At 37.0% G+C, this 23595-nt stretch overlaps 1 protein-coding gene across 1 annotated transcript in view; it reads right to left on the reverse strand.

Annotated features, from left to right (window-relative positions):
• Window positions 1-23595, reverse strand: part of LOC122023330 (two pore calcium channel protein 1-like) — a 46460-nt gene that overhangs the window by 1431 nt on the left and 21434 nt on the right. Inside the window, exons 10-15 of the mRNA XM_042581384.1 lie at window positions 19369-19424; window positions 14027-14099; window positions 10838-10903; window positions 10547-10690; window positions 4242-4299; window positions 560-667 (exon numbers count right to left, since the gene is read on the reverse strand). Coding sequence (XP_042437318.1) covers window positions 560-667; window positions 4242-4299; window positions 10547-10690; window positions 10838-10903; window positions 14027-14099; window positions 19369-19424 — 505 coding nt within the window. The remainder of the gene's footprint in view (window positions 1-559; window positions 668-4241; window positions 4300-10546; window positions 10691-10837; window positions 10904-14026; window positions 14100-19368; window positions 19425-23595) is intronic.

Consider the following 23595-nt stretch of genomic DNA (forward strand, 5'->3'; position numbering starts at 1 on the left):
GAGAACACCAATGAGGAAAAGGGAACAAGATCATCGGCGACTATGAGGGCGCATGTTTTTGAAAAATCAATACCAAAAAGAAAAAGTCGTTTAGGTTTTTTAAAATACAATATATAATTAAAAAATCAATAATAAATAAAATTAAAATTATCTAAAATTAAAAATTGGTGTTTTTTAAATTAATCTAAAATTAACAGTGAATATTTTTTAAATAGATTTAAATAATATTAAAATATAAAAAATTAGGGGCCCCAATTTTATTAGGGCCTAGGCATAGGGCTTAAAGTCCTATGCTCTGGCACTGAGCATTGTCCTCTTGGGACAAAAATTGGCACTAGACAAAGACTACAAGCCTTGGATTGGATTATCGTGATCCGTTGATCTTGATCACCCTGTCCTCGCACTAATAGGAGCAAAATGGCTAAACCATGATTGTCAAATTTCAAATAAAGTTCGTGCCTATATATACATAGGCATTTCAACAATGTGATATTTACTAAAAGTATCAAAAAAATTAAAAATATAATAATAGATTAACTTTCATAATGAATACACTTACCAATTGTCCATGTAATCACAAAATCAAATTGATTTTGCCCATCCATCCAATAAGCGTCAAAGCCAAAGGAAAAGATTTTCAAAGCCATCTCCAATACGTAAATCCATCCTGTAAGATAGATTGTATTTAGTCAGAATCTAATAAATGAGACATGATTTTACTGATGTATGATACTGAAGTGCAAACCTGTAAATCAAAAAGTTAAAGAAGCATAGCATTGAAAGTGTAAATAGAACAAAGAGCACAGATTCAGATGTTCAAAGTGTGCCTGGAGTTGATATGCAATAACTCAGTCAAGTCAACACAAGTTCATATAGTCCATTTGTAAACCAAAAGCCCAGTAGAAGATCAGTACACGGTATAATCTAAATATTTTAATTATACCACAACTATGGTCAATGTCTGAGCATGGACCATTAGGCAGATTGTTCAGGCGGTCTACTGTGATCAGTATTTGTATGTTGGAACATATGTTATTCAGATTTTAGTATAAATATCTAACATAAGTGTGGTGTAAATCCAAATGTCAAATACGATTATTTTATATATATATATATATATATACACATATACACACACACATGGGATTGATAGGAATGTCGAGGGACCACTCATATTATTTAAATAATCAAAGATTGAACACAAGGTATGTTATGAATAATCAAAGAGGTATAATGTGAAAATAATAATTCCAATCAAAGAAGCACCTCTAGTGACTCAACTAGGGAACAAGAACTGAAGATTTTTTAATTGAATTGACCGAATTTGTACTCTAAACATTATAGATTCAGCAATCTGGGAACCATATCTCCTTTTGGTCCTGCAAGCTACAATTCCTAAGTAATTGTATGTTTAGACAGATGAGTCAGCTATTAGAGTAGATAAAATAATAATTGTCAACAGCACAATTCTCAAGACTTATGCTTGTACAAATCACATTCCAGTTCACAAATAAAGGATATTGAGCAATTAGTGATTTAGTTTGGTAAAAAAAAAAATCCAGGCATGTAAAGGATAGAAAAGAATCATAAAGATGGAGTATCAATGATCTTTAAAAAACCCTTAGCTCATGAGATGACCATTTGCTGGAGTAATATCAATAGGATGAGATGAGGTGTCAAGCTAGAAAGAGTGGATATCACCAGACATGTTCAGAAGCTCTAAAATCTTGAATTATTATTCAACCCCATGGGCATGCATCATACAGTAAATAGAAATTTCTTCGATTAAGGATGCATCATACTGCTAAACTGGTAGACAAATGGTAGAAGATCTATAGCCAAGAGGACTGTCATGAGACAGTTAGGAGAAGAGAATGACATTCTTGAAGCACTGGTATGAATTTGGAGATACTAGAAGATATATTGTTGCTGAAGGAGGATCTTATAGAGATTTATTGTTTAGATGATGCATCGTCTAAAATAGACAGCAGATCAAGTAAAAAGAGATGAGGTGCTGGATTTCTTGAAGCAAGGATCCAAAATGAATCACTGGTGGAGGAAGAACAGTAGTATAGGATGGGAGACATGCTAGGCAATCCCGACACAGAAAGAAGTTCTCGAACTTCAAAGATAATGTTTATCCCAACATCACATGCAGAAGAAGAGAGGAAGCAGGATTTTAAACGAATTGCTCACAATCTGCTGCTTGAGGAATAACGTGGAAACTGCTAACAGGAGAATCACACTTCCTCTAATGACTGTTCTATTCTTTTAGACAATGGCTACTTATCTCAGAATAAGAGCATTTCAAATTTCACAATCTACGAATCTCCAATGCCTTGAAACTCCATTGGACTTCAGAAGAGATGAAAAAGCCTACGAAGAGAGAAATGTTTGAGTTGTTTGGATGATTAGAACTACAAGTCCTATTATAGCGAAGGAAAAACACAATAAAGAGACACCCAGCAGATTGGTACATCGCTTAGATTAAAATTTTATAGAGAAATTTGGATGAGACACTACAAGCCCTCCAATTGATTCAATACCATTCCTTTACAGAGATGAAAAGAAAAAAAGACACATTGGTATGCCTCCTAGATAAAATTTTAGAGGGGAATTTAGATGAGATGCTACAACCCCTCCAAAAGGATTCGATAAGGTTCCTTTTATAGGAACAGAAGGGCACAACAAAGAGATGCCAAGGGATTTGTGTCACTTAAGATAAAAATTTTAGAAACAAATTTAGTTGAGGTACTAAAGCCCCTCCAAATTGATTCAAAACTGTGCTGCAATGAATGCAGTCAAATAATAAGATGCCTAAGAAAGAGGCTATGTCCTTTGAATTTGCCATACATGAGCCTCAAAGAGGTCCTTTGGTGCGCATACGCCCAAAATGTCTTGTGAACCAAGAGATCAAAGGACCAACTGACCAATACAGCTGCAAGAAGTCCACATGGCATCCATGCAAGCAGCCAATACAGTTGGCCTACCATGCAGGCTACAATGTGGTAGTGCTTGACATGTAGCTTGCCATGTGTTTTGCGTGTTACCTTCCAAACAATATTGTAGCCTACTGCCTAGACATGTGAGCAACTACATAGTTTTGCATGCAATCTCTTGCTTTCTTCAATATCAAAATTTTACCATCCATATGTTCATGCTCCACAATGTGCACACCTATATGCCCATGGGTTTGCATCTTGCATATACTAGTTCATGGGCTTTTTTAATGTTTCACACTCATATTTGAGCTTGTGCCCTTGTCTAATTGCAAACCAACTAGACTAAAACTGACGGCCCATGCATAGTTTTCGCAAACACCCGAGAAATTACTGTCTACTCACGAAATAAATCATCTATGTCTAACTACTTTTCCATTATCGAATAATGGATTCTATTTGACTAATTGATTACGAAAATCATTTTCCAACAATATATATTGACATTAAGTTTTATATATAGATTCTATCTATTTTGTATACTTACAATTAGGGTTTAAATACTTACAGATCGATTAATGTTAAGAATAGTTTCATGAGGATACTTAGAAAATTAAATTTATATCCCTAGTACTTTATTGCCATACCAAGCATGCAAATGCATGATTTCAATAATTTGAGCAATAATTTTGTGTTTGCTAAATTCATCAATACAAAAGGGGAGTTTTGATGCAACGGTAAAATTGTCGTCATATGACCTGGTGGTCACAGTCGCGGAAACAACATCTTGCAATACAGGATAAGGCTGCGTATAATAGACTATTTCTCGGAACCACATATTAGCAGGAGCTTCATGCACCAGGCTGCCCTTTTTTACCCTAAAATCACCAATACAAGATCTATTTAATCATAGTCTATATGCATTGTACCCCTAAATGCACCAAAGCCTCATAAAAAAAAACTTGTTATGTTCAATAAAAAGTAATGAATTCTTTCTTTCAAAATTGTTTACAAGCATTTACTACACTGATATTAAAAGGATTAACTTGATAAACAACATGAGTCTAGGAGGAAAAAGTTAGAATTGTATAAAATGAAGTAACAAAAGGCAGTATCATATAAAACTGAACTGTAAATCTAAGCCTTCTATGGAACTAAGTGCTAAAATCATAAGAAAATATTATTCAATATCATATGTTATTGATTTATTCAAGATAACAACTTCGTAGTGCCAAGAATAGAAATAATTATGAAAGTAGTTAATCACATAAATCTTTATTTATATATATATATAGCTCTTACCAAAGAAAAACTCAATTTCTTGCCAAAATGTTTGAGCAGAACTGTTCTGTATGTCAAGCTGCAGATAGCAAGCATAAATATCCATGAGATTATTATATTGATAGTTCCAACATAAAAGAAGACTTGCTCTTGCGATTGTAAGTAGTTCTTCCATTCTTTGGCTGTACAATTTTATCATCAATTGTTTTGTCAAAAGAGAGAGGAAAGAACAGCTAAAGAACATTACATAAGAAATATATGCTTTAAATATCATTCCATTCATGAAAGAACTCATGTTGTGCAGCCAGGAAAGGTCAACACCTACAGTTCCATGTACATGCCAAGAGAACAGAATGGAAATGCATCAGTAAGCCAAAGATGGACAGGTGTGATGTCATTGCTTAGTCCCAAAGGACAGTTGTGGGCTAATGGTAGTGGTTGTAGGTTTAGATGGGCATACTTCTATTAACTTTGGATTAAGAATTTTGTACCCATGATTGAGTATATCACAGTTAATGCATTAGGTGTCTCATCTAGGTGGGCCATTACAATTGATATTGTAGTGGACTATTGACTATTCTAGACAAAATGAGTTTTATGGAAAGTTATCTATTGATAATGGAGATAGTCTCGGGTTCAAAATGTCACAAAATAAAGATGAGGAGATTTTGACATTGCAGTTAGTCGACATGAAGAGTTGTAGGCTAATGACAGGGTTTTATAGGTATAGATGAGGAAAAATGTTACTAACTCCATTTTAAGCAATTTAGACCAGATATTAGACTAAACACTAAATGGCCTAGTTCCCTCATATGAATGGATTGTTATAGAAAGCATGGTCTGGCTGCATCAGATGTGTCTCTAGCAAGGTTGAAAAAGAAGTTAGGATGATGAAATTGGCAAACCCTAGGGCATAGCCATGGATAAACCTTGATCGCTTCCTAGCAGCCTCCACAACAAGAATGTCATCTCCATTCTTCTATTCATCTCTCATGCCACCTCTCAGTCTCCTTATTCTTCCTCTTCCACCTCTTCTTCTTCAATTTCCTCCCACAGTGAGTGACAATCAGAATCAATCAGCCAACAACAAAACCATCTCACTTTAATCAGTCACCAGACTGCAAACCAAAATGAGATTTCAAGTCTCACTTTTCATGTGGAAGATAGAGATTCTAAAAGTGTCGGCATAAAAAAATATTTTATTTCTTGATTATAACATTAGGTCATCAAGTGCTGCTTCAGAAGACATGAAAATGAACAGCTTAAGCACATCTTAGAATCAGCAGATGCTTAATATTCTCTTCATACAGAACAAAGTTCCTACAAAGTTTCATGATAGAAGGGTAATTGCATGGACATTAATAAATCATGTAGGATCTGATTAAAGCCTGAATGTTCTATTGGTGCAGCGAGCCAGCAAGAGGGGAGGGGTGAATTGCCTGAACTGAAAAAAAAAAATACCCTCCTCGTTTTTTCAACTCTAAAAATGCAACAACAATAAAATAACAGAACTAAAGAAGACTCAACAGTTGACTTGGTTACAACCTGGGTGGTTGTTAATCCAAGGCGGTTGAACAGCTCACTAAGAATCTCCTTCTTTGAAGGCGGAGAAACCTTTTACACACTGAAAGCTCTAAAAGTTGCTAGGAAGTTAGTACAAGAGTTGATGATTAATTCCCTAGCTCCATAGTCCTTTTTATAAGGCCTGGAAACTCTATCTTCGGCTTGAGGGCGCATCCAGCGTGGCATTTAGATAAAATTTTATCCAAATGCGAAACGGTCACTTTGACTGGTTTGAGGGCGCCTCCAAGGCATGGAGGGCGCCCTCCCGCCTGAAGAAGGCGGAGGCGCCCTCAACACTGCATTGAGGGCGCCTTCAGCTTGCTTTTCCAACTCCTTTAGACCTTTGGAAGCTCCGATCTCTTGGGTGATTGCTGCTAACCGAAATAGGGTTTACCCGAATCCAATTTCCGATCTTCGCCTCGGGCAGACTTCTGCTCCGACTTCTCATTCCTCGAACGTCGCGTACGTTCTTCTCGTCCATCGGTGTACTCTTTCGCAGCTCTTTCATCTCTCAGACGCACCAAGCCCGTCGGGTCCCTTCCCGTGCTGTCCTTTTTGCCAACTGCGTCTTCCGCTGGACTTCCTGCGTTCCAAAGCTCCTCGGGCAGGCTTCCGCTCCGACTTCTCGTCCCTCGAACGTCGCGTACGTTCTTCTCGTCCATCGGTGTACTCTTTCGCAACTCTTCGTCCCTCAGACGCACCAAGCCCGTCGGGTCCCTTCCCGTGTTGTCCTTTTCGCCAACTGCGTCTTCCGCTCGACTTCCTGCGTTCCTAAGCTCCTGCACACTTAGACACAGGGTTAAAACAAAATAGGATCCAACCTAACTTGATTGATCACATCAAAACAACTATGGGGTCCAACAATCTCCCCCTTTTTGATGTGCATCAACCCAAGTTCAAGTTAAGATAAAACAAACAAGTAATAATTTAAAGAAATTACCATACTAACAATTTAAGCATAAAAATTGCAATAAAAGAAATTGCAACATTTTTAAAAAATTCTAACCTAAAATAAAATTATTTTCCGAAGTTATAATAATTTTCTCCCCCTAAACTTATACCTTTTTCTCCCCCTTTGATCACATAAAAAAAAAACAAGGTACAAACAATTGAAACATTTAAATAGTTGACAAGAATTTAAAAGCATTATCTTAATTGCTTATCAGTTTGTCAATTAAACATTTAATTCGATAATCGGCTTCGGCGAGGCACTAGGCCTTCTTGGTTATTAGATCATCAACCACTTCTAGACAAAGCCTTTTAAGGAATTTAAATATTTAACTCTTTCTGAAAGCCTTGATTAACAGAAGGTTTAATCTAGATATGATTTTGGAACTCAATAGAGGTTCCTTCCAACTGGGTTAGTTAGATATTTTGGGGGGGGGGGGGTACATATCTATTAGGTATTCTTCTAAGTTGTCCTTGATGTTTTCTAATGTACCAGTTTAATTTTCCATAAATCTTAAGTTTTGACTTTTGAAAATTATTCAAGCATGCATGGTCATTTTTCAATTTTTCGATTTTTATTTTTTATTTTTTATTTTCTAATTTTAGATTATTATACAATTGTAGAGGACATGCTTTTGCTAAATTCAATTTTAATTCAGCATTTTCCTTTTCTAATTTAACTAGATTTTTAGCAAGACTTTTAATAAATTTAAAGGACTGTTTGGGAGATAGAACACGTACCTCACTTATCTCAATTTTTGATGCTCCCCCTTCATCGCTACTTTCTTCTGATGATGATGCTCCCCCTTCATCTATGCTCATTTCTGAGCAGGTCTCATCTTCATCTTGGTGGATTGCTGTTAGAGCAAGTACGGCGTAGGCTTCAACTTCATATTCGGAGGACGATGATTCATCCCATGTGGCCTTCAGACTCTTGCGTTTAGAGTATGTCGATCTTTGAGACTTTTCTTTCTCCTTGTCCCTTTTCTTTAATTTTGGGGCAGTCATCTTGATGTGCCCCTTCGTTGCAGTTGTAGCATCGGACCTTCCTTTTGTTTCGATAATCTCTCTTTGTCTGCGATTTAAACTTATTATACCAAACAAATTTATTGAGTTTACTTACCAGAAGAGATGCTTCGTTTCCATCAACTGATTCGTCGAACTCTGAATCGTTGGTCCTTGCCTTCAGGGCAACGTTCTGACTTGGTCTTTTTCTTTGTCCTGCGCCCAAGATTTGTGTAATCCGAAAATAGAAAAAAGACTTTCTAAAGTACTTACCTCAAGATCCTTGGATATATAGTAGGAATCTACTATAGTTGTCCATTCAGATGTTCTTGGGAACGCATTTAACACATACCTTTGTGCGTCTCGATTCGTTACCGTTTCTCCGAAGTTTGTTAGTCCAGTGATCAGCTCCTTGATTCTTCCATGTAGTTGTGCTACTGACTCTCCTTCTTCCAACCAGAGGTTCGTCAGTTGATTCTGGAGCACGTCCCGTCTCACAAGCTTTGTTTCGGAAGTCCCTTCGTGTAACTCCAAGAACTTTTCCCAAAGCTCCTTGGCGAAGTTGTAATTTCCAATCCGATTTACTTCCTGAGGTGGCAGTACACTAAGTAGGTGGAACTCGGCTCGTCCATTCGCTACTAAGTCTACTTGCTCCTTCTTGGTCCAGTGATACTCTTCTTTTTCTTCTCCTTGGGGATTTTTGGGAGCTACAAAATCATATTTAATTATTAATAATATTTCAAAATCGATTTTGAAAAATACCTCCATTTGTTTCTTCCATGATGCAAAATCTCCCTCAAATTTAGGTGGAAAGATTGTCGGTCCGACCATCGACTTGATCTTGTTGCTTCAGACGGCGGTTAGTCCTTCTGAAGCGGTTGGGCTCTGATACCACTTGTTGGTGCAACGGGTCGACAAGAGGGGAGGAGTGAATTGCCTGAAATGAAAAAAAATACTCTCCTCGTTCTTTCAATTCTAAAAATGTAACAACAATAAAATAACAGACCTAAAGAAGACTCAGCAGTTGACTTGATTACAACCTGGGTGATTGTTAATCTAAGACGGTTGAACAGCTCACTAAGAATCTCCTTCTTTGAAGGCGGAGAAGCCTTTTACACATTGAAAGCTCTAAGAGTTGTTAGTTAGTTAGTACAAGAGTTGATGATTAATTCCCTAGCTCCATGGCCCTTTTTATAGGGCCTGAAAACTCTATCTTCGGCTTGAGGGCGCCTCCAGCGTGGCATTTAGATAAAGTTTTATCCAAATACGAAACGGTCACTTTGACTGGTTTGAGGGCACCCTCAATGGCATTGAGGGTGCCTCCAAGGCATGGATGGTGCCCTCCCGCCTGAAGAAGGCGGAGGCGCCCTCAACACTGCATTGAGGGCACCTTCAGCTTGCTTTTCCAGCTCCTTTAGACCTTCGGAAGCTCCGATCGCTTGGGTGATTGCGGCCAACCGAAATAGGGCTCACTCGAATCCAATTTCCAACCTTCTCCTCGAGCAGGCTTCCGCTCCGGCTTTTCATCCCTCAAACGTCGTGTACGTTCTTCTCGCCCACCAGTGTACTCTTCCGCAGCTCTTTCGTCCCTCAGACACACCGAGCCCGTCGGCTCCCTTCCCGTGCCGTTCTTCTCGTCATCTGTGTCTTTCGCTCGACTTCCTGCGTTCCTAAGCTCCTGCACACTTAGAGACGGATTAAAACAAAACAGGACCCAACCTAACTTGGTTGATCACATCAAAACAACCACGGGGTTCAACATGTTCATGCAACATATATTTGCCTGCTATAACTGATTCTTTTGCTTACTCATACTGGCTGTGTAAGATCGCTTAGTGAGTTTGCAGTACTCATCCAAGATTCTCATCTAAGATTCTACACTTTTTTAGTACCAATCCAGATGGAACTACTACTGAAGAATGAATAGGAACCAAACATCCTAGTGCCAGCAGTCTCATGCATTGGTTTCATCTTCAGATGTAGTATAACTATTATAACCTAACAGCAAGGTTCCTAAAAGCGCATGCAGGTTAGCCATAGCAAAGTGTTTATGCATTTTTTTTCAGCACATACAGTCATGCATATATGGTTATTATTAAAATAATAAATTTAATATTAAAAATTTTCACAAAAATATAATGATTAACAAAATGCATATAGTGCATAAGCAATATATTTTTTCCAAATCATCAAATAATATTTCCTTAATAATTCTTACATCAGCAAGGATTTCTTCGTTTATCATTTGTTTCATTCCATATATTTGGTCAGACTGTTCATGTTCTTCTCCAATGTACTCTATTCCTGAATATATAAACTAGCTCATTTGGTAACTAAATTGTGAAAGCAATATGTGCCATCATATGCATGTACAGGCATATATTATGTTGTGAAGCACTGCATACCCAAGTGCGGATGTATGGAACATTTCTATAAAAATACCCACAAGCATGGCCATAACACTTGCAGAGTAATTGTTTCATAGGAGCAGAAAATGATCAAAAATAGGTGAATGAACTACAAGGGGTAGGAGTGTGCATGTTATTCAGGAAAAACCTAATCTATCCTTTTGGATAGTTATTGTAACTTAGAATTTGGCATGGAACCTTTTCAGGTATAAAATTCAACAATAGAAAAATCTTTTAATGGAAGGTAATTTTCCACTTATAGGAGCTCATTTCCACACTTTACAAGCACAAGGGTGGGTGTAAATGCATGTCCTGATTTACTGAATATGAAGGATCTATCACATACATCTCTATAATTAGCAATCCATCAACATGAATACAAAGTATCCCTATTAATCTTACCGTTGTTTCAATTACAACAGCAACTAGGTTGATTATAAGCACAAACCCCACAATATTAGCAAATGTTGTGCTGCGAACAAATGCCTTTAACATTTCGCACGGATGTGATCGGTAAAATGTTGGATAGTTCTCAAACCATGATGGCTGCAAAGAGGCCAAAGGTATCAAAATATAGCATTTTCCAAATCCTGAAGGTAACTACCTCAGAACAAGTGGCAATTCATATATTTTAAATCTCTCTGAGCATGAATGGTAACAGAACTCAAAGACAGGAGGTAAAGATTGACTCACAGCAGCTTCTCTTTGGAACCGTAATGCAATAGCATTGCAAAGATCAGTGAACTCTTCCAAATTAATCTGAGAAAATAACACAAAATCAGAATTTTGAGATGGCGGAATTGAAGAGCACCTAAATATGTAGTGCCCAAATTAAAAGTTCAACTAAAACTAACAATTAGTTATAGAAGAACTTGTATATATAAAATTATTCACCAAGCTCTGTCAAAAAATAAGGGGTCAAGTATCTCGTCCTAAGGCAGTCATACATCTTCAAACTACTCTAGGTCAATATTGTGTCCATTATTTAATTCATTTCTTATTTTTAGATGTTAGATTTTTTTAGTTTCAAACTTTAGAAATTAAAGAAATGTATATGTACTGAATTTGGAAATACAAATGAGATTATCAAATAAAGTGCATTGAGAAAAGTATTTAAGCTTTAGAGTTAATATGATTTTCAATGGATAATAACAAATTCTGGCTAGAGTGAATCTGCAGAAAAGTTATATGCAACAGAAGCCACAAAGGCATGAACGTGTCGAGTACTTGGCAAAAGAGAACGTGAGTTAGCTTGCCGCCTAGAAAAGTAAGAATAAATTTGCAAAAAATGATCCAGTCAAACCAGATAATGAATATAATGGATTGGTTAAGTTCTTACAAAAGAAAATAGAGACAGATAAAGCTGTATAAGATTCAAATCAGTAATTCTCTCATTAGCTTTTAACCAAGAAAAAGGACAATTTTGGTCCAGATTCTTTTAAGTATGGAATAGTCAATAAATGCCTAAAAATTGCACTCAGTTTATATTCTTCAAATGTTGCATTATTAAAGAGAAAAAAACAGATTATAATCATATTCTCTAATTCTCTGGTGTCAAGTAAACTGTGTCATCTACACCTTAAGCATTAATTTACAGGAAACCCAACTTCAATTAGAAAAAAAATCTTCCTGTGATGAAGTCTTTGACCCAACAAAAACTTCATCAGGAAAGAAAAAACGTAGGTTCAAGTGGGACTAATTCCACTGCACTAATAATCCTATCAGCCTAACACTTTTTACACTCCCTCAAGCTTGGGCGTAGAGATTTTCTAGTCCTATCTTGTTCATTAATTAGAAAAGTTCTAAAAAAAATATGAAAAAATCACCAACCAAGACCATGACTAGAAAATGAATGCAGCCTATTTGCACACAAGCAAAACAAAATTAATGAGTTAATAGAGTAGGGCACCGACGATTCCTTTGACCCTGATTGACACACAACCAATAATGTCTCTGATCCACAAAGAGAGAGGAAAGAATGAAAGACAGAGAAAACATAGAAAAAAAGGATGAAATTAAATGAGAGAAATCTCGAGAGCTAAAAGGGATAGCATAACGCTTCCTTTTGCTAAAAGTATCAAAATGAGATCATGATACATGGTTAAAAAAAATCTCATCCCTTTGCTAGAACTACCAAAATGAGAACATAATAGCGGCTAAAAATTTGTTTCATGTCATTCAACATATGTGAAACATCCTAATCTGCCCACTGATAGGCATAAGAAACTGATGGAGACAATGAAACCCACACGACAACAACGACAAACACAAAGACATTGACTTTTGTAAGGTCCATGACAACAATAATGACCACAAGGGAATCAAAGCCTTTGCACATGGCTTCTGCCAGTCCACCATGAAGGCAGTGGTCACAAAGACATTAGAGTTTTGGTGCAAGACGACATTGGAGTTTCAATATAAGACTTCCATGAGTGATTTGAAGCGATCATAAGGACTAGGATTCAAGATATCCTGTTCTCTGTTTCCTCTCCTTTGGATCTTCTTCCTCTTCTCCTCCTTGATTCCTTCCTCCTCATTGGTGTCTCTATCACCACATGTCGGCATGCCTGACACGGTATGGGCACATCTCATTTTGACTAGGGACCAAAAATATAGCTCAGAACGAGATGTTTAAATCTTAACAGAATATTTTCTGTTTAGATCTTCATTGGTAGCAGAGAGAATAAATTTCATGTCTTCAGGTGGTGCACATACACATACAGCAAGCAAATGAAATAGAGGTTATTTTTAAAGAATGAAGAGAAATCAGAACATAAAGGCAGAAAGAAGGCAGGAAAATAAAAGGAAACAAAGAAAAAAAATAAGTAGCTCTATCGAAGCTGTGGATCTATAGAAGCCCATTAAGCTACCTCCATGCTCCGACCGAGAAGAAGAATAAGCAGAGATTGGCCAGATTAGGAGGAGACTTGAAGATGGATGAAGATGAGAAAAAAGAGCAGTCAAGGAGAGTAGACTGATGTTGGAAGATGATTTAGTGAGATCATAGCAGCTCTGGAGATGGAAAAGGAAGAGAGAGTAGAAAAAACTGGTGAAATAGGACTAAATCTGCAACAAAAGAAGGTCGAGCAAGTAGTTACTACTGTGAATAAAGCAAGAAGTTAGATCTCTGAAGAATATATCGGATTCCAAAGAGTTGGAGAAATTAGGGAGGAAAATGGAGAGAAATTAGAGAAAAGAAGAAAGAATGGATGATGGGAACTAGATATGAGGAATTCTTCCTGCTCAAGTAAGATTCAATTTTGTTCCAACTTCCAAGATCTCTAGTGAGTTGAACACACAGAGAGAGGAAAAAAGATAACCTCGGTATTACAATGCTTGATGGGGAAAAGCTCTGATATTTTGACTCTTCATCTACCCCTCCATACTTGAGTCAGACACAAGACACTTTAATACTTTGACTTTAAATTAAAACATATCAAAACTACTCAACGCCACAAAAAATTAACAACAACCAAGTTTTTACCCCACTAAGTGAGGTTGGGGTGCAAAAAAATTAACAACTAAAAATAATTACTTAAAAACTAATTCTCTTAAAGAGGAGATTATTCGAATACAATAATTAATCCTTACAAATCATAACTTAAAAATAAACCAAATTCCTATTTTGCATCGGATTAGGAGAATAGAACTGTCAATTTTCTCCTAGGACAAATCTGTATAAGCTTTTGGGTACATCTATCCTGAAAAAGTATATGTGATCATTATTAGCCAAAGATTCACCCTTATTTAAGGAAGCAAAGAGGCCATTAACCATCTGGTATCATAAGTCTAGTCATGGCATGAAAGAGAAAGGGAAGAGATGTTTATGCACAAAGAATTGACTGGTAATTAGCTGAACATAGATAGACAAGAATTCTTTACCTTGAAATCACCACTGTCATCAAGCTCCTCGAATATCAATTCAAAATCTTCTTTTGAAATTTTTGGCAAAGACCTAATACAAACATAGAATTTTATAGCATACTAACGTCAACAAATAAACAAATAGACTAGGCAACACCAAATCATATTATTCTTTGGAAGCAAGGTAGCAAAAACATTACATAGGGTTCTGATCAAGCATGTGTTGGGTTCAGGTTCATATTCAATTAGCAAAATGTAAGAATGTTTAAGAAAACAGTTAGAGAAGGTTGTAATGTGGATATCGTGAATGCATGAAGCATTAAAGTTTACATCCAAAGAATAAACATGTTCACAAGGCTAGCTCAAAATGAGAGAGAGAACAGAAACGCATTTAAGCAGAAGCAGGCAGTTTAACACACTAGTCTGTCTAGCTCAACTGCTTTAGCCATGTTGTGTGCGCTGATCTGCATCTAGTCTACTTTTGCACTCACGGACATGCAGATATATCTTACAAACAAATTCCAGAAAACATGTGATTGTAATCTACATAGGCAGACATACAATATTACTGGGCTAGATGCATAAGTAAAGCTTCAACATTTAATTTGCTACCCCTAGACATTAAAGAAAATGAGAAATCCATGTTCACAAGTGTAAAAGAGAAAGAGATAATATATTTTCCAATCACTTAATCCGCTTACATGTAGATATTTATATACATAAGGAGTGAAAGAGGATCCTATAATTATGGTATGTCTATCAATCATTAATTACCATCCATCTTAATCCATATAATCAAGCTAATCTAAATCAATCATAATCCCTACAATTAAGGGAATCTTTGGAAGTATTCAACATTCCCCCTCAAGCTAGAGCATATATGTCAATCAAATCCAGCTTGTCACAAAGTTCTGAGAATCGTTTTCCTCCTAATACTTTAGTGAAGATATCGGCAATTTGGTTGGATAATAATATGAATGGAGTGGCAATTTTCTAACTCATTATACACTCACGAATAAAGTGATAGTCAACCTCAATATGCTTAGTCCTCTCATGAAAAATTAGGTTACTTGTAATGTGAATAGCTGCTTGATTATCACAATACATTGACAATGGTTCATTGTAGATGAACCCTAATTCTTCAAGCAAATTCTTCAGGCATAACATCTCGGTTATAATATGAGCCATGGCTCTATACTTGGCTTCACCAGTTGATCTAGCAACAACAGTTTGTTTCTTACTACGCCATGTTACTAGATTTCCCTCTACATAAGTACAATAACCAGAAGTAGATCGATCATCTATCAATCTTAGATCTGGCATAGTCGGCATCAAAATAAGCTTCGATCTTTATATATTCATTTCTCTTAAATGACAACCCTTTTCTTGGAGATTTCTTAATGTACTTAAGAATCCTAATAACGGCATCCCAGTGAACTTGCTTTGGCTTGTGCATAAAATGACTAACTATTCCAACTGCAAAGGAGATGTCAGGTCTTATTACTGTTAAGTAGATGAGTTTCCACAAGCCGTCTATATTTTACCTTATCCTCAAGGAACTCTCAAGTATCATTTCAAACACTTGAATTGATATCCAAAGGTGTATCAACCGGCTTCGTTCCAAGCAATCCAGTTTCTTTGAGTAAATTTGTAGCATACTTCCATTGGCATAATGAAATTCCAAATTTGTTGTGAGCAATTTCAATTCCCAAGAAATACTTAGGACGTCCCATATCTCTCGTCACAAAGTGTTACTGCAAATACTTCTTAACTTCGTCTATCCCACATATATCACTGCCAGAAATTAGGATATCATCAACATAAACAATAAGAATGATAATCTCATTTGTGCTCTGTCATACAAACACAAAATGATCTGATTTGTACTGTTTAAAGCCAACAACATTGATTATATTACTGAATTTATCAAACTAGGCTCTAGGGCTTTGTTTAAGACCATAAATAGTTTTTTAAGTCTGCAAACCATAGTAGCATTCTCCCCCTAGCAACATACCCGAGAGGTTGCTCTATAAACATGGTCTCGTGAAAATCGCCATAAAGAAAAGCATTCTTCACATCTAGCTGATACATTGGCCAAGATTGATTAACAACCAAGGAGAATAGAACTCTAATAGAATTAAGGCGAGCAGTAGGAGAGAGCGTCTCAAAGTAATCAACATCATAAGCCTGTGTAAATCTTTTGACTACTAGACAAGCTTTGCATCAATCAATAGTACCGTCAGCTCTAAATTTCAGAGTAAATACCCAACGATAGGTAAAAATATCAACATAGGATGGTGCAGCCACCAGCTCCCAAGTACCACGAGAGATAAGGGTAGACATTTCCTCATTCATTATTGTTCGCCAAGCCGCCGAATGTTGATAAGCCAGGGTAAGAAGTCGGAACTTCTATTGATGATATAGAAATAGCAAAAGCACGAAATGTAGACCAAGGTAATAGATATGATTAGACAAAGTATGAGTAATGCAACACCGAATACCTTTACGAAGAGCAATAGACAGATCAATGTCGAAGTGGCGCGGAGCATCAGGAGTTGCAAGAAGAGGACATAAATCTGGTTCTGGCCGAGCACGCCTGGTGTACACCTATAATGGTTTAAGAGATAGAGCAACTGTAGTGGGGGACATGGATGGTGAGATAGATAGTGGTGGAGATGCTGAACTACATGGGGAAAAGTATGGTTGGGATAAAAAAAATGTAACATGAGCACAGGTGTAACAGCGTTTTGGGAGTGGGTCAAGACAACGATATCCTTTTTGTGTGTGAGAATATCCAAGTAGGATGTATTTAATAGAGCAAGGAGATATTTTATCCAAGCCAAGAGTAAAATTATGAACAAAACAAGCATAACCAAATATGCGAGGAGGCATATAGAAAAGAGATTTATCAGGATGAAAACAACAGAAGGGAATATCCCCATGTAACACAGTAGACAACATCCTATTTATGAGAAAGCAAGCTGTGAGAATATGCATGTGACAAAGAAGAGTACTAGCTACGTCTGAAATATGACGGTATTTACATTCAACAACTCCATTTTGTTAGAAAGTGTATAAATAAGAGGTTTGATGAATTGTGCCATGAGAATCACAGAATGTAGACATTGTCTTCTGAGTGAATTCAAGTACATTATCGGTACAAAAAATGCGTAAAACAACATAATATTGAGTTTTTATTTCATTATAAAATGATGTTAACACCTCCGGAACCTCACTCCTATTTTTGAATAAATATAACCAAGTCATGCGAGAATATTCATTTATAAAATACTGAAAACCTCCTTTCGACTCAACTGCCCCCAAACATCACAATGAATAAGTTCAAATACAAAAGAACGATGTTTACCAACTCTAGAAGTAAAAGAAGTACAATGATATTTGTCGAACTTATAGAACTCGCACTGGACAGTAACAGAACGGGAACTAAACTTTTGAGAGCAGAAGATGGGTGACCAAGACGACAATGCAACTAATAAGGAGACACAGTTACTAAGTGCCCGGGAACTTGTAGGTGTAACCGAATTCAAATAATATAGGTCATCACTCTCATGTCCTCCACCAATCATCCTCTTCGCATGTAGGTCTTGAAAAATACAATATGATGAATAAAAAGGAAATTTAGGTGCAAAGAGAACATTTTCAATAGTGATATTTACAGTGGGTCTGACAACACCTCTTCCCATAATCGGAGAATAGGTATCATTGGCTAGACGAACATGGGATAAAGATGCGGAAACAAAAGAAAAAGAGAAAACAGACTTGTTACCAGTAATACAAGCAGATGTACCGGAATCTAGCATCACAAGACACAGCAAATGCACCTGGAGAGGATGAGGCAGCAGTGGTAGAGGGAATGCTAGTAGAAGAGTGAAGCAATTTCTCATAATCGGTATGAGAAACAGAGACCATATCTTCATGATTGTAGTGTTTGGTGATGGAGTCGATAGTTCGGTAGATGCATTATTAGCCAGGTTTACCAAACTTCACCCAACACTTCTCGGAGGCATGGCTGGAACGACCACAGTGAACACAAGAACGACTACTCCTGATGATATCAAATCCACCACCACGACCACTATTACGACCCTAAAAGAACCCATGACCACGAGTAGGCATAGCCGAAGTGTCGGAAGATGAGGAAAAATTGGTATCAGATAGCCCGTAGTCACACGAAGAACCCGAGATAGAGCATTCGATAACGTCGGAATGTTATCACTTGTCAACAGGTTATCCCGAACTGGTCGTAGAGTGGAATCCAAACCGGATAGGAACTGGAACTTCACAACCAAGAATTCTTTCGAGTTTCAGCATCACAAGAGAGTGGATGATATAGCAGAATTTCATCGGCCCCATTAAGAGTAGCAAAAGAGTTACTAACAGATTAACTATCCTGGCGAAGAGAGAAGAGTTTTTCATATAATTCGAACACCCAAGAAACGTTCTTGTCATTCGAATACATGCCCCATAAGGCATCCCACCTCTTCTTGCCAGTTTCCACAAACATAACATTAGTGCTCACGGACTTCTCCATGCTGTTGAGAAGCCAAGCCATAATAGAACAATCATCTGTAACCCAATTTGAATATTTCGGATCTTTAGGGTTAGGAGGGCCGGACAGAATATGGTCCTTCTTCTTGTGAGATCCCATGAATAATTCAAACGAACATGACCACAAGAGATAATTGGTCCCATTTAATTTAATAGTGGTAGCCAAATTGGATCTAGAATATGAAGACTTCATCATAGGAGGAAATCATTGTAGTAGTAGCAGATTAGGATAGTGTTGGTTGATCCAGTAGCAGGCAGCAACCACAATAAAAGGCGGTGGCAAGGGACGTAGGCACCGAAATCGACAGCAAAGTACGTCAACACCGAAATCGACAGCAAGGAACGTCGGCGCTAAAATCGATAGCAAAGGACATTGGCATCAAAATCGACAGCAAAGGATGTCGGCGCCGAAATCAACAGCAAAGTATGTCGGCACCAAAATCGGCAACAAGGGACGTCGGCGCCGAAATCGACAGCAAGGGGTGTTGATAGTAGTAGGAGGTGCAACAATAGTAGTAGCGGCAGAAAAAAAGAGAGGTAAAGGAGAACTTACTTTGATACCATGTAAAAGAGAAAGAGATAATATATTTTCCAATCACCTAATCTGCTTACATGTAGGTATTTATATACATAAGAAAGGAAAAAGTATCATATAATTATGTAATGTCTATCAATCATTAATTACAATCCATCTTAATCCCTATAATCAAGCTAATCTAAATCAATCATAATCCCTACAATTAAGGAAATATTTGGAACTATTCAAGAACAAGTATAGTAATACTTCTTACCGATATTCATTCAATTCTTCAAATAGATGACTACATTGTTGCTTGTTCAAATAGCCCTGAAATTGATGTTCAAGTAACATAAATCAAACACTTAAGCAACGCATCAGCACCTTTTTATTCAATTTATAAGTATACCATTGAATAACCAGAAGCAAATAGCATATAATAACAATACAAACGTGGCAAAAACTATTTGGACCAGGTAAGTATTGGCTCATAGATGAGAGGTTTACATGATTTATGAAGATTATCATAATTTAGGAATAAGGTTCATCACATTTAATTCCTTAAATAACTTGCTGAATGGCATATTTGATATTCTTTTGATTCAACACTGATGGCTTTTATCAAATCAATATCCATTTCAAAAAATTACAGTACATGTATGAACACGATCATAATTATCAAGCCATTAAAGTATCATGTCTTTATCTTCATTATTATCAAGTGTCATAGTCAATATTATATGGACTTAATTATTATATTTTAATAGACAAGGACTTTTTTGTAACTTAAAGTATAATTTATATATAAGTAGAGGAGCTATCTAGGACAAAGTTATCTTGTATCAAAGCCCTAGTTTCTCCAACCAAGCCTAGTCAAACGCTACAAAAATCTAAATTGATCTCACTAAAAGAAGTTTTTCTCATTATCCATACTGCACGCACCCACAACTTAGCATCCTGGCCACCAAGCAATGCCCTGCCTCTACTCCAACACTACTAGCAACCCTAATCTTTAAGGAAGTGGTCATTCTGACACCCTTCCTATATGTCACAATAAGCAAGAGATCCAATATCTGATCTAGCCCATTGGCAAACGCACTTTGAACAAGGGTATTTGTCCTTCATCAAATTGTCAAGAGCCTAGCACCAAGGATCAAATGTACAATTGCTCAAGAACAGTGGAAATGAGCAAGGGTAGTTGGGGCTGGGAAGTCATTAAGGTAAGGGGAATAACACATGCATTTTTTGTAACTCCAATTGATGACAAAGATTCACCTAAATTCAAAAGATAGGTGGTAAACTCTTGCTTTGCTAGGGGCACCATCTTTTCCTTGTCATCTTTGGCCCGATGAAGAGGGAAGATGTTGAAGACTTCTCTCAGCATCCATTGCCCTTTAGGTCATCTTGAAAATTAGCTTTTGAACCAGAGATCTTAAGTACAACATGTATTATAATTATTGTTTATTATTTATTCATGAATGGATAGTGAATAGATCTATGGCCACATTGGAGATTTAGTTATAGGATAAAATGGTTGAATCTTATGCATACAATGTAATAGTTTTCTTTTAGAAACAACAGTATCAACTCCATGCCAACTTTATACTAAGGGGGCGCTTGGTATATATTTGGCAATGGAAATGATAATGGGTTTTGATTGAGGGGTTAATGGCAATGGGAATGATTACTGGATTGATGGTGCTTGGTATATATACTGGAATGGATATTATTCCCATTATTCTCAAAAGTGGCGATCGAGTTCCATAGTCCTAGAAAAAGGACCACTGTTATCACCAATAGAAAATAAAGAGGCAATAGAAAATAAAGGACACTAATTCCGATTGACGAAAATTAGGTAAAAAAAAAAGACATTGAAATGCGAAAAGCAAAAGAGAAAGAAAGACGAGTTAAGGCAACTGACTCACCTTCGACAAACCAGACTGTGGCAAAGAGGCGAGTTGAGGCGCAGCGGCGAGTGAGGAAGAAAGATGCAGAATTGCGAAAATCGAAAGAGAAGAAAAGGTTTGACTCGAGGGGTTGGGCCGTCAAAAAAAAAACCACATGAATAGGGAGGAATGGGTTTAACGATAACCTAGGGGCAAGTGGGTTATGAAAGTAGGGGTATCAAATCCATATTTTGATTCCGATTCCCATCTACCAAGCATCAAGAATGGGAATGAAATAGATTTCATTCCCATTCCAGCATCCGAAACCCACCTACCAAGCACCTCCTAAGTATTGGTTCTCTACTGCAAAGGAGAAATCAATATTTCTATCTTTCAAAAGATAAAGTAACTTCATTTTGCAACCTAAGTTTATCCCTTCTGGTAAAATGCTACTAGAGTTTCACTATTGCGAAAAGCCATGAGAGGTTACCCTTCATTTGCAGATTACTCAATTGTTTCAATTATAATAAGATCCTTGGATTTACAAATCCTAATCAATTTATCCTCAAATAAGTTTGTAATGTTAGAAGAGTATTTTGATAATATCAAACCTTTAACGTATTTTGGAAACAAAAGGTAAACTCTAGAATCTAGAAGGAATTTTGACATAATGAAACTCTGATGAGCTTTTTGCAAATAAACAATTATTTAAAAAGGAAATTTTAACCAAAAAAAACTTCAATTGCATTTTTGTAAAAGTAGGTTAAACTATTGGATCAGTGCAAAATAAAATTTCTCCATAAAGATTACTAAATCAAAGTATGTTTCATCAAGTCCCATGAAACACTTGAAGACAATAAAGAGTCGTGTTAATGGAAAAGTTTCAAGTCTTGGTCTGTACCAGTATAGAATGAAGTTGGATTCCAAAAGACACTTATAAAGGATATAATTAAAATTATGTGATTAAAAATGCTCTGCCAACCCATACCTAGATTTTGCAAACTGACACAGGCCACAAAAAGAAAAAAAAATTAAGAAAACTTACACATGCAACCATTGATGCAAAATGGCCACCATATAGAATCAAGTTTAACAATGAAAGGAATTCAATAGGTGGATATCTGAATTATTAGTATATAGCAAACTAAGGAAGTTGTAACACAATGATAAGAATTTGAACTTAAGGAAAATTATTTCGTTGGACTTTCATGGAACTTAGCACACTTCCATTGTTATGTACCAATGTTTGATTACGTCTATTAGGGGATTAGAGAGAGAATTGGAGTTAATTAGTTTTATTAGACGGTTCATTTGAGGATTATATTGCCTGAAATTTGGCTTGAGTGTGCTTTAGACTCGAACCATACTCCATTCAAGTTCGATTGCATGGATTTTGGCTTGAGTATGCTTTGGATGTGTTGTATATTTTAGGAAATTTGGATGTTTTGTGTTAGTAGAATTGATGCTTATTTTGTTTGATCTTTAACAAGTCCGAGTGAATGTGGATCATTTGTGACAGCAAGGAGACGCAGTTCTTCCATCCACAGCGGTGCTTTTGGTGTTTGATTGGCGAATTGCTCCGTAGGTTCCTCTTCCTTATCCTTTGAGTCAAGTGGAACCATAAAAGGAAGACATTGGTTCATGACATGGTGGCAAAAGGCGAATACGCTCGCCCCCAGCGCCCCCGCCAACCCGTCCCATGGCCAACACAAAGGAGGTAAATCGCGGGCAGCTACTAGCCTTTGGAATAGTGACTAGCACATAAGGGAGGTATTTACCTCGACTTTGTCGAAATTCGAATCCCATATCTCATGGTGGCAACACCTCATGCGCTAGCCACTAGACCGTCCCGAGGGGACGACATTGGTTCATAACATATTCCAATGGTTGGGGTGGTGGAATGGGTGAATGAGGCATCATGGGTTCTTCGGTTTATCTCTGGCAGGTAGCCGAATTGTGGGGGTATTTATGTAGAACATTGGTTAGGAGGAGGATGTACCAAAGAAGGATATTTAAGAGTGTGGTGTTTGGGCTAAAAATAAGAAATTCAATTGGTAGTCTATGTGAAAAATCAAACTATCCTAATTTGGATTATGCTAATATTTTGCTATAGATGTTAATATCCTGTATTTATAGCTATTCCCTATAATTAGTTATCAGTCACGCAAGTAATTTCCTATTAATTAAGATTTCTGTATTTAGCTTCTTATTTTAAGTAATACCTTGTGTATTTATACTATATCTATCTATGAATAAGATGTACTCTGTTTTTTCCACTCAAAACCACATGGTCTCAAAGCCTAGGTTAACCTAGGACCCACTGTTTCTGCCACCAACAACTACAGCTGCAACTTCTCCTCTGCAACGACATCACTGTCTTCTCCTCTACAGTGCCCGTGTTTTCTCCTCTGCAGCGATGTTGTCTTGTCCGCAGCAATGCCAATGTCTTCTCCTCTGTAGCGACATTGTTTTTTCCTCTGCAGCGACAGTGCCCCTTTCTCCTTGTAATCGTTCGTCTTAGTCTCCATGGCCTTTTCCAACCAAACCTCCCACGATTCATCAGTCACAAGCCCTCATGTTTCTTCCAATATACCAAGCAGTCCATAAACACCAGC

Source organism: Zingiber officinale, chromosome 9B, assembly GCF_018446385.1.
Source record: "Zingiber officinale cultivar Zhangliang chromosome 9B, Zo_v1.1, whole genome shotgun sequence".
Taxonomy (NCBI): Eukaryota; Viridiplantae; Streptophyta; class Magnoliopsida; order Zingiberales; family Zingiberaceae; genus Zingiber; species Zingiber officinale.